At 31.5% G+C, this 20,894-nt stretch overlaps 1 protein-coding gene across 1 annotated transcript; it reads left to right on the plus strand.

Moving 5' to 3' along the window:
• Positions 1 to 5,412: 5,412 nt before the first annotated feature.
• LOC150035199 (uncharacterized) lies at positions 5,413 to 6,036 on the plus strand. Its single transcript, XM_090315265.1, has one exon. It carries the CDS (start codon positions 5,413 to 5,415, stop codon positions 6,034 to 6,036), a length of 624 nt encoding a protein of 207 aa, XP_090171391.1.
• Positions 6,037 to 20,894: the final 14,858 nt, after the last annotated feature.

A 20,894-nucleotide genomic window follows, 5' to 3' on the forward strand; every position in this document is an offset into this window, starting at 1 on the left:
AATTTACTTCTACCCGACTTAGGGTTAGCAGATAGATTTTTCTCTTAAGTGTTGATGCCTAGTCTTAAACAACGAGGCCCCGCCCTCTCTTGGTAGAGAGGGACATGATTTATAAGTTGTATTATAAATAAATTGTTCAATAGAGGGTCAGTGGGAACTTAAGGAGAAAAATGTATCTATAGGGTTAAAAACGGTAATTTTGACCTAGTAGTGGATACAAATGACCTGTGAAGGATCACTAATTATAATTAAAATGAAGAGAAATATATCTATAGTGAGAAGAGTGCAACTATCGAGCTATAGTGGTATGTCTTGATAGTTAACGAATAGTCATAATTCGGTTTAAAGAGTTCAATCAATTAATTATAAATCATTGGAGCTCATGATCTGTAGGTCCATTAAGCCCCTCTGCTAGCTCGTAAATTGGATTAACAAATTGAGTATTTTAGATGAAATTTGAAATTAGGATTATGACTTTGAAATGTTCAAATTCAATGTAAGGTTTCAATTAATTGTATTCAATATAATTGAAATGTTTAATTTTATCAAAATTAAACGAAATTCAATAATCAATTAATATTTAAATTATGATTTAAATTTTAATTACATGAAATTGAATTCATTATAGTAGAATCGGTGTTTTATTAATTTAATATTAAGATATTAAATTAATCAAATTAGTTTATAAATTAAATTAATTATAAAAACTAAAATTTAAATAAATTAGTTATTTAAATACAAAATTATTTTAATCAATTTGATTGATTAAATTAAAATAATATTAAAAAAGGTCATAGTGGATTTTTCCAAAATTAGAAAAACCCTTATGGTGATTAATGAGCTTAATCACCCAATTCCACTTTGATTGCAATAATTTTCTGAAGCAGGTGCTGGCTGCCATGCAATCCATCTCCCTGCATGTATTTGAGCTTATAAATTGAAGCACAATGCTGAGAAATATGCATGCAAGCTGAGACTTACACCAAAAGGCTGTGGATATAGAAACCCATCTGCCTTTTCTCAAATTTACCTAGATCCAGCTCAATTTGAGTGTTTTCACCACACAATCCTCACTTGAGATTAGTAGAAAAGATCTTGGTGGTGGTCTACTTGAATATTCAAGCTCAAATTCGTGGATTTCTTGCTGAATTAGTGGAGTTTTCATCAAAGGTAATGGTATAACTCAAACTCCCTTGTAATATAGTTATGAGTAGCATGTTTTAAACTCAAATTAAGTGTAGTTAGAGTACTTATTTATTCTGATTTCTTCCTTTGCATGTTATCTAACTCTAAAAATTGGTATCAAAGAATGATTTAAGCACTCAATTATCGTTAATTTGAGTTTGGTGGGTGAATTTCTAAGCATGTTTGTTTATGTGACTAATATGGTGTAAATTCAACTTTGGCATTAGATTTCTCTTTAATTCGTATGTTAAATTTGTAATTGGCTCTTGATTGATGAGCTTATATGTGTGTTCTAGAGTCTGTAATTTATTTGGAGTCATTAGAGTTGAAATTAGGCTGTAATTTGGAGATTGAAGCAAGTAAGGTCAAGCAGCAAAGCGGAGTTGAGGTTTCTGTCTAGGTAGCATCGCGACGTTGTTCATCAAGCATTGCAACGCCACAGGCTCGCTGATGAACAACCTTACAATGCTGGGATGCAGCGTCATGACACTGTTCATCCCAGATACAAAACATTCACGCACTTCCTGGCTGGTTCGCGGGTTCAGGGTTCAGTTCGATCGGTTCTCCTTCAAACCGGTCTGATTCAACCCCTTATGAAGCCTTGGTGGTCCGGTTCAGGCCATTAGGGTCCAGTTCGAGCGGTTCTTCCTCAAATTAAAGTTGTTTTTATTCAATTTTGTAATAATTTAGCTAATTATGCTTTAGGGTGCCAAAGTTGAACTATATTAGTTTTATTTAATTATTTTATGCATGTGTTGTGTATTGTTTTTTAATTAAACATGTTTATGCATATAGTATGTCATTAAGATTTAAAATCCCACCATAGGAAAACATGTTACTGTTGGGAATGGTGTCCTAAATCTCCTGGTAGTCTCGTAGTTTGTAAACTCTGTAAACATATTGTTATTAATAAAATAAGTGTTACTTTATAAGCATTTATCCAATCCAATAAACTAAGACCCGAGGTTATTTTATATAACTTAAGCATGTGTGTGTAGACATACAAGTGGATCGTGCCTTAAGTGACAACCTAAATGGTTTGTAGTATATGGATAAAGGAGGGATACTTTATCCTAGGGACATTACGGATACGACCCGCTTTGTAGATGTTGCAAATGTTGTAAAGTGCTACAAATGATTTGATCCTGATCATTCATGTGGAGACACGCAAGCGGGGGTATCCTATACAAAGAGTTTGTGTAAGACCGGACCATGAAATGATTAGTCTCTTTATATAACGTCGTTGATAATTGAGATTTACATTTCATTAGGATGACCATAGGTGACATGACCTGAATCCTTAGTGAGTTGGAAACTCCTGCCTATGAAGGCGGTCCTTTGATTTGTATGGGTGAGAGTCGCCAGATTGCCAACTCAACAAGCCTACCATTTTGGGAATTCGACTGATTTGGGAGCTGGGAACTCAGCTACACAAGACAGAATTCACTCATTCTCCAAAGCAGGGGCAAGTAGATAAATTGCTCCCTTAAGGGCTGATTCCGAGTCTTGAACATAGTGGTCACACCCTCTCTTGAAAAGAAAGGACTCGGTCATAGTGGGACTATGACTTATTGTTCATTAGAGAAATCACTGGTACTTAAGGAGTTAAATATAACTATAGGAGCAAAACGGTAAATTGTCCCAGCTGTATTTACGAGTGATTTGTGAAGAGTCATCACACTATGGATTGGTTATATCTGATGGACACAGAAATATATCTGCAGTGCGAAGAGTGCAACTGTCGGTTTTTAGTGGAGTGCCCGACAATTAACGGATGGTGGATTTCGTGAGATTTTAGTCAGTTATTCACGTACCATTGGAACTTCAAGCTACAGGTCCATAAGGTCCCCTTGGTAGCTCAATGGGTTCAAGTTGAGAATCAGATTTTGGGTTAGTTTGAAGTGTTCAAATTAACAAGATGTAATTTGATTATATATGATATAATTAAATTAATTAAATTATATGTTATAATTGATATAATGTATTTGATACATTATTTGTTTGGAGGAATTAATATAAATATGATTTATATTAAATACCATAAAATAGAAAAAGAACTATGGTTTATATGTTGCATATGATGCAATATTAAAACTATAGGTTATAAATATCATATGATAAGTTAGTTATTGTATTTATTTATAATTTATTAATTATATGATAATTAATAATTCTTTTTCTCTATAATTGATTTGAGTGGGAGGTTATTCACGGTTTTATGGTAACTGTGAGATAAAAGGAAAAAATATTTTCTAAATCATTTAGTCGATACGTCTCACAAAGAATTAACTATCGAGTAAAAAGGTTTTACTACACAATAGATTAGCAGAGACTAAATGATCAAGCATCGAGTTACTATACGATAGTTACTCGTTTCTACACGATCGAGTAGCAAGTCCATATGATAGGCTTCTTCTTTTAAACGATCGTTTGATCGCATACTCGACGTCTACTCGATCGTTTACTTCCTCCATTCCTCTATCTAAAATCATACAAAGTCCACAACTCCTGGATTCTCACAACGAGAATACCAAGGTAACCTTATGGTGGTGTCGAGTTTTGTTCGAGGACCGAGGATCGAGTTTCACTCACTGGTGATAGAGGATCTTCTAGTTATTCGTTGAGATCGAGTTCTGATCATTGCGTTCAAGTTCCTCTTTGGACGTGTTGGAGACTGATCGAGGGAAATACATGAAGAAAGAGTTCTTCAAAGGTATTATACTCGATCCCCATGTATTTACTTAAGAAGCATGTTGTAATTTATTCTCTATGCATAATCTCTTTTGTTTGACTGTAAATGTATTTGTTCTTTTTCAATGGAGTTTGGAATGATCCGCTTTCGCTCATTGGTTCTCTAGTTTTAGAGTTCCTTCAGTTACATGCATTATTGTATGTTATAGTTAGTTATAATATATAGTATGCATGTTTAGGGTTTATTAAAATTAATGTAAGTGTTATATTAATTTTTGAATGCCTTTGAAGCATGTTATGGTTTGTTAAAGCATTTCTATTTTTTTTTTTTTTTTGTTATAAAATGGAATTAGACTTTAAAATCCATAACAAAGATAAATAGCATGCTCACTTAGGTTAACAACTTGTTTTAACGATTAAAATAGATTGTTACCTTATAAAATTTGGTTACAAACTCAAATCGGTTCATCAGCCTATCTAAGGCTAGGGTATTAAAGTTGACGGTTTACATAATACCTCCTACCTGGGGATTATGACTGAAAAGTTGAGCATTGTTAACTGATTTTATGAGCTTGTGTGAGCGGTGTGAGGTTTAAAATTAGTTTAAACACCTAAACATCATAGGATTAATATCCAAATATAAATGTTATTCTTGGATAAAATCACATAAACTTAGGTTGTTTAAAATTAGTCGTAATAAACCTAAGTGAAAGTATACCCAAATATTTAGAACACTTCAGTGGGAGATTAACAATATATTTGATATATAGTATTAGCTCTCATATCCCCAAGAATTCACACTGTGAGATCCATGCTCGGCTTCATGTCGCTTTTACAGCAACTATTCAATTCGGAAAGTGTTTGTTTGGGTTAATAACAAGGTGAATGGGGGAAGTAGTTCATAGTAAGTGGGTGAAGGAAATGTGTCAACATTGTCCTATAGTCTCCTCCATTAGTTTGAACCGTGAGATTCCTATGTTGCGCCTACTGTCGTTTTTTAGGCGACACTAGCTAGTCGTCAACCACGATGATCCCTACAGAGGGTTGTAACATAGGATTCGAAACAACCCAAGCTTCATAAATGAATAGGGTCTTATAGTTCCGTCTTGGATATTGTCTTCCAACTCGGGGACAAATTCATACCGTTCTATAAGATCTGAAAATGGCGGGTCACATTTACAAGAATTACTAATTGTTAGTAAAGATCTTGACTGAAAATGGTAACCAAATGAACTATAGGAATAAGAGTTATTATAGATATAGTATTTGGTCAGGATTGTCTTGCTTCAGTGAATGAATTTTTTACTGCCCCTTGGTAGCAGCTATTCTAAATCATTAAAGTATCATTGTAAATAGATAAAGAAATATAGGTACTTTATTGTTTTTCCTAAAATTGGATTAAGATGCTTAAGTTTAATAGAATTTGTTTCAATTTTTCAGCAAATGTTGAACTCGATTATACAACTTCTCACTTCTGACAAATTTAATGGAGAAGGGCACTCCAATTGGAAATCCAATATAAATACGATATTAGTTATGGATGATTTGAAGTTTGTGTTAACGGAGGAATGTCCTCCTATTCTCAGTTCAACAGCAAACCAAAGTATTTGGGATGCCTATGAAAGATGGGTTAGGGCTAATGAAAAAGTCAGGGTTTATATCTTGGCATGCATATCTGATGTGCTTAATAAGAAACATGATGCCATGCCCACTGCCCATGAGATTATGACATCGCTTCAGGAAATGTTCGGACAACCGTCATCTTCTGTTCGACATGAGGCCATAAAGTATGTTTATAACACACGCATGAAAGATGGTACCAACGTCAGAGAATATGTTCTCAACATGATGGTCCATTTTAATATTGCTAAAGCTCACGGGGCCATCATAGATGAAACCAGTCAAGTTAGTATGATATTAGAGTCTCTTCCGAAGAGTTACCTAACCTTTCGTACTAATGTTGTAATGAATAATATTAATTATAATTTGACAACATTATTGAACGAACTCCAGACTTACCAGTCAATGATGAAACTAAAAGAAAGTGAAGTAAATGTTGTTTCACGACCGAAATTTCTTTTGAAGGGTTCATCATCAGGAACGAAACCTTTTGACAAAAAGAAGTCTGTTCCATCATCTTCAAAAGACAAAAGTGTATGAATGAAGAAGAACGGAAAAGGGAATAAGAAACCTGCTGCTAAGAAAAATAAAGCTCCCAAAGGAAAATTGTTTCCATTGTGGAGAGGATGGGCACTTGAAAAGTAGCTTCCCAAAATATTTTGCTGAGAAGAAATCGGAAAAGGCAAACCATGTTAAATCAGATTTACTAATAGTTGAAACATGTCTAATGGAAAATTCTTACTTAACCTGGATATTAGATTCAAGTGCCGCTAACCATGTTTGCAGTTTTCTATAGGAAACTAATTCTTGGAAACAACTTTCTGAATCTGAAATGACTTTCAAGGTGGGAACAGGAGAAGTTATTTCAGCTGAAGTAGTGGAAGATGTCAAGCTATTTTTTGGAGAACCTTTTATCTTACTAAAGAATGTATATTATGTACCTAAGATGAAAAGAAACTTGATCTCCATTTCATATCTGCTAGAAAATATGTACAAAATATCTTTTGAAGTTAATGAAGTGTTCATTTTTTCAAGAGGTATTCATATTTGTGCTGCAAGACTCGAAAATAACTTGTACATATTAAAACCAACTAAAGCAAAAGCCATTCTAAATATAGAGATGTTTAAAATGGTTGAGACTCAAAATAAAAAATGAAAAAATTTCTCCTAACGCCTATCTTTGGCACAAACTTGGTCACATTAATCTCAACAGAATTGAAAGATTGGTTAAAAACGGTCATCTAAGTTAGTTAGAAGACAGTTCTTTACCTCCATGTAAATCATGTCTTGAGGGAAAAATGACTAAAAGATCTTTTTCTGAAAAAAGTTTTCATGCCAAAGAACCTCTCGAACTTATACATTCAGACCTCTGTGGTCCGATGAATGTAAAAGCTTGAGGTGGATATCAGTATTTTGTCAATTTTATTTATGATTATTCTAGATATGGCTATATTTACTTAATGAGTCACAAGTCTAAAACTCTTGAAAGTTCAAAGAATTTAAGTCCGAAACAGAAAACTTGTTAGTTAAAAGAATTAAAACACTTTGATCCGATCGATGTGGTGAGTATATGGATTTACAATTCCAGAACTATTTAGTAGATCATGGAATTCAATCCCAACTCACAGAACCTAGAACACCACAACAAAATGGTGTTGCAAAAAGGAGAAATTGAACCTTGATAGACATAGTTCGATCAATGATGAGTTACACTCAGTTACCTCAATCCTTTTGAGGGTATGCAGTACAGACTACGGTATATATTCTGAACATGGTTCCCTCAAAAAGTGTTTCAGAAACACCGCATAAGTTATGGAAAGGTCGTAAAAGTAGTTTACGTCATTTACGGATTAGGGGATGTCCAACACACATGTTAGAACAAAATCCTAAGAAATTAGAAACACGTTTGAAGTTATGCCTCTTTGTAGGATACTCTAAATAAACAAAAGAATGATTGTTTTAAGATCCCCAAGAAGATAAAGTGTTTATATCAACAAATGCTACATTTTTGGAAGAAAATCATATTAAAAATCATCAACCTCGTAGTAAATTAATATTACAAGAAATGACCAAAGATACTATAGAAAAATCAATAAGGGTTGTTGATCGAGCTAGTCCATCAACAAAAGTTGTTGCCACGTCACATCCTTCTCAAGAGTTGAGTATGCCTCGACGTAGTGGGAGGGTTGTTCATCAACCTGAATGCTATATGTGTTTAACAAAAACTCAAGACATCATACAGATGGGCTATAAGATCCATTAACCTTTAAACAGGTAATGGATGATGTTGATAGGGAATAGTGGATAAAAGCGATGGATGTAGAAATGGAGTCAATGTACTTCAATTCTACCTGGGAACTTGTAGATCAACCACATGAGGTTAAACCTATAGTTGCAAATGGATCTACAAGACGAAAATAGACCAAATAGGCAAGGTGCAAACCTATAAAGCCAGACTCGTTGCAAAAGATTTTACCCAAAGAGAAGGGGTTGATTATGAAGAAATCTTTTCTCCAATTGTCATAATAAAATCTATAAGAATACTTCTATCCATTGCCGCAATTTATGACTATGAAATATGGCAAATGGATGTCAAGATGGCTTTTCTGAATGGCCATCTTGATGAAAATATTTTTATGTCTCAACCGAAAGGGTTCATTGAACAGGGTCAAGAACAAAAAGTTTGTGAGCTCAAAAGATCCATTTATGGATTGAAGCAAGCTTCTAGATCCTGGAATATAAGATTTGACACTGCGATAAAATCTTATGCCTTTGACTAAAATGTTGATGAACTTTGTGTACACAAGAAGATAATAAACAAAACTGTAACATTCTTGGTGCTTTATGTTGAGATATCTTGCTCATTGGGAATGAGATAAGTTTCCTTGCTGACGTAAAGAAATGGTTAGCATCACAGTTCCAAATGAAAGATTTGGGTGATGCTCAATATGTTCTAGGGATTCAAAATTTTCAGAATCGAAAGAATAGAACTCTAGCACTATCTCAAGCATCTTATATTGACAAGAAGTTATCAAGATATAATATGCAAAATTTCAAAAAGGGTATGTTGCCTTTTAGACATAGAATTCATTTGTCAAAAGAACAGTATCCTAAAATGCCTCAAGAAGTTGAGGAGATTAAAAGAATTTCATATGCATCTGTAGTTGGGAGTTTAATGTACACTATGTTATGTACACATCCTGACATATGCTTTGCAGTTGGAATTGTCAGCAGGTTCCAATCTAACCTAGAATATAGTCATTGGACTGCTGTAAAAAATATCCTAAAGTATCTAAGGAGAATGAGGGATTATATGCTTGTGTATAGATCGAAGGATTTAATCTTTACCGGCTACAATGATTATGATTTTCAAACTGACGTAGATTCTAGGAAATCTACTTCAGGATCAGGTTTCACTCTCAACGGAGGAGTTATAGTTTGGAGAAGCATTAAACAAAGTTGTATTGCTGACTCCACGATAGAAGCAGAATACATAGCTACATGTGAAGCAACTAAAAAAGTAGTATGGCTATGCAAATTCTTGACAGATTTGGAAGTGGTTCCAAATATGCACCTGTCCATCACTTTGTATTGCGACAATAGTGGTGCAGTTGCCAACTCAAAAGAACCAAGGAGTCACAAATGTGGAAAACATATCAAAAGAAAGTACCATATCATCAGAGAGATAGTACATCGAGGTGACGTGATAGTCACAAAGATAGCCTCAGAAGATAACTTTGCTGATCCTTTTACGAATGTCCTCTCGGCTAAAGTGTTTGAGGGCCACCTGGTCAGACTAGGACTACGAGCAACATAATCTAGGGCAAGTGGGAGAATGTCTATGGTATTTTAGATGCCCTAGTTTATTGTATTTTCCCTTTTTGTTTCTCAACATTGTAAACATTTATATATTTATGTTTATTCTCACTGGAGTATTAGTCCAAGTTGGAGATTGTTGGAAATGTCCTTAACTCGCAGTTCGTAAATCATGTTAACATATTCTATTTATCAATAAAATATTATTGAGTATTTTATTCAATAAAATTGTTGATATTGCATTCTATTATGAAAATCAATAAACAAATCCATGACTATAGTATGAATATTTTAAACATTATGTAGTGACATAAGCAGGATCAAGTTATAGTATATAGCCTAAATGGTCTATAAGTATATGGATGAAATTGGGTATCTCATCCTGGTAACACTATTGGATGCAACCCATTTTGTATGTTGATAAAAATGATGTGATCCATAAATCATTCATGTAGAGACAAGTAAGTAGAGGCATCTTATGTAATGAGTTTACATACTGAACCTCGAAATAGTCACTTTTCTTTATAAGGACCATTTACTATTAAAACTGACTATTTCAAACTAAAATGACCTATGGTAACTCGATCTTAATCCTGAGCTAACTATGAACTTCTGTTTATTCGGGATTATCCTTTGATTTGCATAGGTGAGAGTGGTCCAATAGCACTGCTCAATAAGCCTCCCATTACAGGGATAAGACCAAATAGATAGCTGGGGACATAGCTATGCAAGATGAAACTCATTCCTACCTGATGTAGGATTAGCAGATAGGTTGTTCTCTTAAGTGCCGATGCCTAGTCTTGAACAACGGGGCCCCGCCCTCTCTTGGTTGAGAGGGACATGATTTATAAGTTGTATTATAAATCAATTGTTCAATAGAGGGTCAATGGGAGCTTAAGGAGCAAGATGTATTTACTGGGGTAAAACGGTAATTTTGACCCAGTTGTGGATACGAACGACCTGTGAACGATTGACTTACTGATTATAGTTAAAATGGACAGAAATGCATCTACAATGAGGAGAGTACAACTATCGAGCTATAGCGGTATGTCTTGATAGTTAACAAATAGTAATTAATTCGGTTTAAAGAGTTCAACCAATTAATTACAAATCGTTGGAGCTCATGATCTGTAGGTCCATTAGGTCCCTCTACTACTTCGTAAATTGGATCAACAAATTGAGTATTTTAGATGAGATTTGAAATTAGGGTTATGAATTTGAAATTTTCAAATTCAATTTAGGGTTTCAATTAATTGTATTCGACATAATTGAAATATTTAATTTTATCAAAATTAAACGAAATTCGAGGATCAATTAATATTTAAATTATGATTTAAATGTTAATTACATGAAATTGAATTCATTATAGCGGAATTGGTGTTTTATTAATTTAATATTAATATATTAATTAATCAAATTAGTTTTGTTAATTAATTGAATTAATTATAAAAACTAGAATTTAAATAAATCAGTTATTTAAATACAAAATTATTTTAATCAATTTGATTGATTAAATTAAAATAATATTAAAAAAGGTCATAGTGTATTTTCCCAAAATTGGAAAAACCCACTATGGTGATTAAGAAGCTTAATCACACAATTCCACTATGATTTCAATAATTTTCTAAAGTAGGTGCTAGCTGCCATGCAATCCATCTCCCTGCATGTATTTGAGCTTATAAATTGAAGCTCAATACTGAGAAATATGCATGCAAGTTGAGACTTACACCAAAAGGCTGCTGTTATAGAAACCCACTTGCCCTATCTCAAATTCACCTAAATCTAGCTCAATTTGAGTGCTTCCACCACACAATTCTCACTTGAGATTGGTAGAGAAGATCTTAGTAGTAGTTTACTTGAAGATTCGAGCTCAAATTCGTGGACTTCTTGCTAGATTAGTGGAGTTTTCATCAAAGGTAATGTATAACTAAAACCCCCTTGTAATATGGTTATGAGTAGCATGTTTTAAACTTAAATTAAGTGGAGTTCGAGTGTTTATTGATTCTGATTTCTTCTGTTGCATGTTATCTAACTCTATCAAAACTTATGTACTAAATTTATAGTTTGATTATTTGAACATATCAAGGTCAAGAATAAATTACTTGTATCTCGATTCCAACTTTATCTTTTTCGAGATTCATCCACCCACATCCGTGCATATATCTCAAAAAGAGGCATTTGTTGAAGAAGAAATTTCGGACCAACCATAAATTGTCATGTCGTTTACTAAATTAATGATGAAATTCCAAAATATTAAATTTGGGACCAACTAGGAGTTGACATGTGCCCCAAATTGAAGTTGAAGACAAATTTCAATGACGCCACGTGGTTTCATCATGACCGTTGAATTGGATAAAATTAACTTGGTCCAATTTAATATTACTATTATTTGGGTTAAAGTCTTTAAACCCAAAAATAGGCTTAATTGGATCCAAATGTCAAATCAAGCCCAAAACCAATTAATTGGGCCTAAGAGTCAGACTCATGGATCAACTAAGCCTAAGTTTAACTAATTGGGCCCAAGGGCCAGGCCTTGATAGGATTGGTGTCCTATTTCTCCCGGAGTCTCGTAGTTTGTAAACTGTACACATTGTTATGAATAAAATAAGAGTTATTTTATTTGGCATTTACTCATATCCAATAAACAAACCTTCATGGTTATTGTATGTAAACTTAAGCATGTATATGAGATATACAAGTGGATCATGCCTCGAGTGATAACCTAAAAAAGGTCTGTTGTATAAGGATTAAGGAGGGATACTTGATCCTTATGATACTACGGATCCGCTTTGTAAATATTTGCAAATGTTGTGAACTACTACAGATGGTAGATCCTGATCATTCATGTGGAGACATGCGAGCGGGGGTATCCTATACAAAGAGTTTGTATAAGATCGGACCATGAGATGACTAGACTCTGTATATAACGTCATTGATACTAGAGACTTACATCTCACTTAAACAACCATAGGTGACACGACCTCAATCCTGAGTATTTTGGAAACTCCTATCTTTGAGAGCGGTTCTTTGATTAGTATGGGTGAGAGTGGCCAGATTGCCAATTTAATATGCCTACCTTTTTGGGGACTTGTCTGATTTAGGAGCTAGAAACTCAATACACAAAATGAAATTCACTCCTTCCCCAAAGCATGGGTAAGTAGATAGATTGCTTTCTTAAGGACTGATTCCGGGTCTTGAACATAGTGGCCACAACTTCTCTTTGGAAGAGAGAACTCAGTCATAGTAGGACTATGACTTATGTTCATTAGAGGAATCAGTGGTACTTAATGAGTTAGATGTAACTACAGGGACATAACGGTAAATTGGCCCAGCTGTACTTACAAGCGATTTGTGAAGGATTATCACATTGTTGATTGGTTGATATGGACACAAAATATGTCTATAGTAAGGAGAGTGTTGCTGTCGGTCTTTAGTGGAGTGCCCGACAGTTAACGGATGGTGGATCCCGTGACTATAGAGTTTAGTCAGTTATTCATGTACCGTTTGAGCTTCAAGTTAGAGGTCCATAAGGTTCCCTTGGTAGCTCAATGGATTCAAGTTGAGAATCAGTTTTTGGTGTTGATTTGAAATGTAATATATTCAGTATGATGTATGAGATACATCAAGTGGAGGATTAATGTAAATGTGATTTACATTAAGTACCATAAAATAGAAAAAGAACTATGGTTTATGTGTTTCATGAGATGAAATATTAAAACTATAGGTTATAAATATAATTTGGTAATTTGGTTATCATATATATTTATAATAATATTAATATTGAATAATTATCTCTTTTTCTCTAATAACCAATTGAGTGGGAGGTTATTGGTGGTTATGGTAACCGTGAGATAAAAGGAAAAATGTTTTCCTAAATTTAAGAAAGTTACTCTATTCAGAAAGTACTCATGGAATGCTATCAAGTGGAATCGGTTCACTAAACGATAGTTCATAGAGAGACTAAAAAATCGTGGAGTGCCACTATATGATAGTTCACTCAGCTAGCCGTGGCTAAATGATTGTAGGGCATTGTCTATACGATAGGCTATCTTCTTCTACACGATTAAGCATTCGTCTATATGTTAGACACTTCTCATCTCCTACTTGCTCAATCGTCTACACGATAGTTGTTCCTCTAGTCCCTTCCTCTAATCAAGTCCATACAGAGCCCACACTTCTAAATTCTCACACCGAGAATATCAAGGTAACCATTGTGGTGTTGTTCTCACTCAACTCGACTGAGTTCGAGGTTTTGGGAGGCCGTTCGTTGTGTGTTAGCAGTGTTCGTGTGGTGGTTGTTGTTGATCATGTTGTGTTGCGATCGTTGTGTTCGAGGGTTCATGTATTGTTGTCTTGGAGACTGATCGAGCGTTCGTGATCAAGGAAGTTTGAAGAATGGTTCTTCAAAGGTATGATACTCTATCCTTTGATCTTATCTGAAAGCATGCTATAATTTCATATTGTGCATGACCTGTTAGTTTCCGTTTCTTATACTGTAATTGTGTATGCTTAATATTGAATGGAATTTGGGACAATCATTTCGCTGCTCATAGAAATCCTCATGTCTAATTTTCTTCAGACCCATGGACCAACCAAGCCCAAACTCACGAGGCTCACCTGAGAACTCTATAAATATAGAAGTCCTCTTCATTTGTTGGGGGTCAGAAATTCTATCTTCCAAAGGGCCTAGAGAGAATTCTCCCAACAACCAGAAGACTCTCTGACTTCTAAAGCTTACCACACTTGAAGACTGAAGTTCTTCGAAGATACAAGCATTCTTCTAGGACTTCAACTCTAAGATCATCATGGGCTTTGCTTCCTCAAATCAAACGTACACATTCAACCGAGAGAGAATTGGAGGATCAAGTACTAGAGATCAAACCACGTTGCATCAAATTAACATCAACATCAACATCAACATCAACACCAACTCAAATTCAATTCCACGAAACAAGTTTCTCTGAAAGCCTCGTGTGAATACTAATCCTCTAAGAAGATCAACAAGCCCAAAGGCCAATCATATAAGAAAATCAACAAGTCCAAAGGCCGACCATCCAAAAAGATCATCAAGCCTAAGGGACGATCATCCAAAAAGATCAACAAATCCAAAGGCCAATCATCCAAGAAGATGATCAAGCCTAAAGGACGATCATCCAAGATCAAAAAGCCCAAAGGACGATCATCCAAGAAGATCAACAAGGCCAAAAGCCGATCATCCAAGAAGATCAACCAGTCCAAAGGTCGATCATCCAAGAAGATCAACCAGCTTACAGATTAAAGTTTATTTTGAAAGCTTCAGAGAAGTATTATATTAGAGATTGTATTTGCTACACTAAAATTAATACAAATACAAAAGTTTAAATTTTACGAATTAAGTTTCTCTGAAAACCTCATGTGAACAAAGATTTTCATGCTTAATTTCATAAATTAAATAGATACATAATTTTTGTTTATAAAATTCTAATAGTATTCTCGTGCACAATCAAACACAATCATTTTTTCTTTCCAGACATCTTACTCTCAAGTATCATTTATTTGCAAACATCTATGAAATCTTAAACCAAATAACTCCTAAGGATATTTTTGAAACTTTTGAAAGTTCGTAGATACTTTTGGCACAATGTACGAAGTTCAAGGATAATTTTTTTAAATAATCTAGCATGATTTCTATTTGATGTGCTAATCTAGTTAATTTTTTAATTAATTTAAATAAAAGTTTATAATCATTGTTCAAAAAATTAATTTAAATTAAATTTACAAACAAATAAAATACATAACATTTAATTTATAATAGCATATTGAATTTTAGAAGTGAAGAATTCAACCACTAATTCTGGTTGTTGATACATTTTTAATATGTCGCACATTATACACGTTTTGCGATAAAATCGGTGAGAATTAAATAATGAAAATGAGAAATCATTAATTTTCATCGATGCAATTACTAAAAGTAATGAAATAAATGATGGGACTCCCAACTAATTTGGAATCTTATTGATTCTCATTTTTTCACCTGCGTCATACTCTACTCCTTAATTCATTGGATATTAGAAAAATTAACTTTGTAATCTCCTGTCACAGTCGCACTTTCAAAAGTTTCACTTAACAATTATGTGGTACTTGTTTCTGTTCACAAACAAGTTAATCAATTCAAATACGAAATGTCGATGATACATCGAGTGCCTTTTGCAATCTCTACCCCTGTGTTTAGAGAAAATGGTTTTAAAACAAAGGGTTTGGAGAATCTTTTAGCAAACGGTTTGAATGTATGGATAGAGAAGAGAAAGATTGTAGTAGGTTAGAAAACAATAAGCAACAACAACGATTTTATAACATACTACTCCGGGTATAGGGAAAAACATACGTTTTAGTCCTCGAGTTCATTTGGTCTCTGAGTTTTCAAAATTTACCATTTTAATTCTTCAATTTTTAAGAATATATTAAAATGTTCCATAGTATTTTTTGTGCTATTTTATATAATTATATGATATTTCAAAATACAAAAATAAGTTTAAAATAATAATTTCAAAGAGAAAAGGTAGTTTTTATGACCTTTTAAACCTATTTTTAAAAACATGTAGACTAAAAAATGAAAAACATAAGGATATACATATATATTTTTCAAAATTTAAAGGCTAAGAAGGTAATTTTCTTCTTTAATATTTTACATTCTTGCCATTATATCTCTCTTCTCTATGTATGCAAAAACTTATTTATTAATTATTTTGCAGTTTTTTTAGTAAAGAGATTCAATTACCTATTTTCGTAATTGTGATATATATATATATGTATGTAATTTTATTTTATTTTATAGATAATATCTTATTATATTGCATAAAAAATAATGTGGATTTATATTTTTGTAATACAAATTTATATTTACTTTTAAGGTCCACTTGGGTTGATTTAAGAAAAAAGTGTTTTTCAAAAAACTCATTTTTATTTAAACACTTTTGATAAAAAAAAATGATTAAAATACACTCGAAAAATTATTTTAAGTAGTTACCAAACACTCTAATTTCTTCTAAAATAACTTATTTTTTAAATTAAATACTTTAAAATATAATCCAAACACACCCTTAATTGACACGGTTTATTTTAGTTAGTAAAGTTTTTTTTTTTTTTTTTTTTTGTTGTTGCAAAAGGTCGTTAGTAATGCTCATTGATACCAAATAAGTCAATAAATCAAGATTCAGTACACTAGATATCATTATACTAAAAATTTATAGTTGATATAATTGCAACAGGTACCATTTTTAGTGTTAATAATTAAATGTATAACAACATTTTAAAAAATAGTAAAATAACAAAATCCATCCATGATAGACTCTATCACCGACAGACTCCTATTAGCAATTTGGTCTATCACTAATAGATTCCCCTCAACCCTATGGTCTATCATTGACAAACTTTAAGAATTATATTTAAATTTGGTTACATTTGCAATTTATTTTACATTTTGCTATAAATATTAATATTTTAAGCGTGATTGCTATATTTTTAACTGCCCCTAATATTAATTAAATTATTTACAATTTAAAAAATATCACAACAAAATAAAAATAGTAGTAAAATAAATAAAAATTTATTATTGATTATTTTATGAAATCAAATAAGTAAAAGTAAAAGTATTTAATGAAATTAAATTATTTTCAACTTAAATTGCGTGTAATAAATTTAACTAATGTTAGAAGGAGACAAAACTTTATTTATGTACTTTTTAATAAACCTTAATTTTAGTATTTATTAATTTATTGTTAATTTTTCCGAGCACTTTTTAATTTATATGGGTATTTCCAATATAAGTTATAGAATCATATCACATGAGCGGATTTGGACTCAATGCCTTTATAATTATTTTTCATTTGTTATTTAAAAAAAAAACATCATTTTTTTTAAATCTCAAACTATTCCATTCCCTTTTCAAAATAATAAAATAAAATAAATATTTCATCCCTTATTTGTCGTACTTAAAAAAAAAGATAATAATAATAATAACAAAAACAAACTACAGAAAGAAAAATAATATTTTAATTTATCTGAAATGTCTTGTCGGTCGCTTCAATTTTGGAGGAGTTAATTTTAATAAAAATGTCGGACAGGGGAGGCTAAATTTGACCGGCCAAGAAGAGTACAACAAATTAATTTAAGAGTGACAATTAATTTAAATAAAGACCATTGTTTTGTTCTGTCGTTTGTTCTGTCGTTTGTTGTTGTCTTTATTTACCATATTTTTCTCTTTTTTAAAGTTAGGGGAAATTATATTCTAAAAATACTTTGAATTTTATGTTTTGTGTCAAAAATAAATCTGAATTTTTAAAAAGTTACAAAATATCCTTAAACTTTTAAAAAAAATCATTGTTATTAGTTTTGTAAGAAACCGTTGGTATTTTGTTACTACTAAACTTTTAAAAGTATACAAAATATTTCTAAATTAAAAAAAATATATATATTCGTGATGCTATTATGAGAACATGAGCCATTAATGTCTCGTTACAAAAATTATTCTATAATTTTTTAAAAATAAAAAATAAAAAATATTCTTAATGTTAGCATAGTAATCAAACTGTTTGAAATTTTCATAAGTTTGAAAAGAATCAATTTAAAAACAAAATTATATAAAGCCCTTTTTTGTTTTTTTTTTTTTTTCACATAGAGACTCTAATTTTTGTCCAGTTTCTCGCACGATTTTCTTAATAACCAAAATAAAAACCAAAACTTTAAAGTTAAAACATAAAATGCCACAAAATTTTAAAAAAAATAAAATCTCCTCTTAAAACATTTCAAAATGATAAATATTTAAATACAAAAAAAAAATGTATTTGTCTGTTATTATTTTTCTTTTCGTTATGGTCTGTATATCTTAACTGAAGCAAACATGTTTATTTATTTACTTATTTGAGATACACAAATATCAAACCATTAACAAAAAAAAAGAGAGTAGAGGACATTAAAGAAAAGAGGGGAGAAAAGTGATGTAAAATATAGAGAAGTAAGAATATATTCATTCATATATTAACCGTAAGACTTATATTTTCTCAAGTTTAAGGGTATTTTAAAAAATTTAAAAATTTAGAGGTTTTATACAAAACACTAACGGTTACCATTCAAAACTAACCATGAGGGTATTTTTTTAAAAAAAAAAAAATTAATTTTTTTTTTAAATTTTATTTTAAGTTTAAGGGTATTTTTGAAAATTTTGAAAGTTTTAAAGTATATTTTACACAAAGTACAAAGCTTTGGGTATTTAGAATAATTTAATGTACATTTTTTATATGCCTAATTTATATTTAATCCTATTTTTAAAATGCTACACTTTTAACCTCAGTTTTAAGTTTTGTTTTAATCTGGTTCCTAATTTTAATATTTTAAACTTTTAACCTCGAATTTGAATTAAATACTCTTTATATATATCTTCCATGGTAATCTCTATTAATTAACCTGAATTAATTAAAAAAAATCTAATTAGTTAACTTTCACTATTTTTCATCACATTAAAATTAAACTTGAAATTTCACTTTGTAATTATTTTAAGTTGGTTAATAAATATTAATGATGAAAACTGAAAGTGAGTATTTAGTGAGAATCGAAGTTAAATGTGAATCTTAAAATCTAGAGACCAAATTGAAACAAAATTCAAAATTCAAGGGTTAAAATGTAATATTTTGAAATATAAGAAACCAAATTCAAAACTTAAGAACTTAAAATGTAAAATTTTGAGACCTAGAGATCAAATAGAAAATAAACCCAAAATCTAGAGACCAAAAAAATCTTTTTCCTTCCAGGGGTCGCTTTTTATTTTTTTATTTTTAGAATGTAGATAACTAGAATCAATAGATATGATGAATTATATGTTGGGATTGGTGTCCTAAATCTCTCTTGAATTCTCATAGTTTGTAATATTTGTATAAACAAATTGTTGTTATTAAAGTATTTATTATTTTATGTCCATACGCTCAATCCAATAAACAAATATCCTAGATTATTTTATGTAATTTAAACATGTATGTAGAGACATATGAGTGAATCATGTTTAAATAATAACCTAAATGATCTGTAGTAGATGGATAAAGCTAGGTACCTTATCCTTGTTACACTACGAATATGACCCGCTTTGTAGATGTTTACAAGTGTTATAAAGTGCTACAAATGATCTGATCCTAATCATTCATGTGGAGTCATGTGAGTAGAGGTATTCTATACAAAGAGTTTGTCTAAGACCAGACTACGAAATGACTAGTCTCATTATATAACGCCGTTAATAGTAGAAACTTACATTTCACCAGGATGACCATAGGTGATATGATCTGAATCCTGATTGAATTGTGAATTCTTGTCTATGAAGGTGGTCTTTTAATTTGCATGGGTGAGAGTGGCTAGATTGCCGACTCAATATGCCTACCATCTTGAGAATTCGCTTGATTGGAGAGTTGGGAACACAACTACAAAGACGGAATTCACTCCTAACCTGATGTCAGGGTAATAGATAAATTACTCCCTTAAGAGCTGATTCCGAGGCTTGAACAATGTGGCCATACCCTCCTTGACCCTAGAGGGATTTGGTCATAGTTAGACTATGACTTATTGTTTATTAGAGGGATCAATGGTACTTAAGAAGTTAAATGTAACTAAATGGGCAAAATGGTAATTTTGGCTTAGTTGTACTTACGAGCAATTTGTGAAGGGTCATGCACTGTTAACTGGTTATATCTAATGGACACATAAATATATCTATAGTGCGAAGAATGCAGCTATCAGTCTTTAGTGGAGTGACCGACAGTTAATGGATGTTGAATAATTTAATTAAAGGAGTTTAATTAATTATTTAAGTACTATTGGAGTTTTAATTTACAGATCCACAAGGTCCCATTTGTAGCTCAACAAGGATGATTGAGAATTAATTTTGGATTAATTTGAATTGTTTAAATTAATTGAAGGAATTAATTATATATGATATAATTAATATAATGTATTTGATAAATTATAATATAAAGTTGTTTTTTAGAGGAATTAAATGTTTCAATGTGATTCAAATACTAATTGTATGAATGAAATTCATATAATTGAATTTAGTATAAATGTAATTTATACTAATGAATGATTGAGAGAAATTAAAACTATATATTATATTGTATTTGATACAATATAAAAATTATAGGTTATGTGTTATATTTGATATAACATATAGTTATATATATATATAATAAGTTAGCTATTATATATATATATATATATATATATATATAATTGTTATTTAAATTTTTAAAATTAAAAGAAGGGAGTTACAACTCCCCCTCCCTCTCCCCCCTTATTTAATTCACTACAAGAAATATCACTTACAATAGCGTTAAAAAAAACGTTATGGTAGATTTTCCATAGCGTTTTTTCAACGCTATAAAAACTCCATTTTGATAGTGCATATGTGATGCTATAAAAACTTTTCATACATTAAAAAAAAATACTATTGAAACTTTTTGATAGCGTTTTCTATAGCGTGATAAAATTGCTATCAAAACTTTTCAATAACATTTATTCAACGCTAAAAAAAATGTTATCGAAACGTTTTAATAGTGTTTTTCCAA

The sequence above is a fragment of the Benincasa hispida genome, chromosome 7 (assembly GCF_027475165.1).
Source record: "Benincasa hispida cultivar pf3 chromosome 7, pf3_genome.v1.1, whole genome shotgun sequence".
In the NCBI taxonomy this organism is placed as follows: Eukaryota; Viridiplantae; Streptophyta; class Magnoliopsida; order Cucurbitales; family Cucurbitaceae; genus Benincasa; species Benincasa hispida.

Coding starts and splice junctions, on each gene's coding strand:
- LOC150035199 (XM_090315265.1), top strand. CDS start 5,413: ATGGATGATTTGAAGTTTGTGTTAACGGAGGAATGTCCTCCTATTCTC.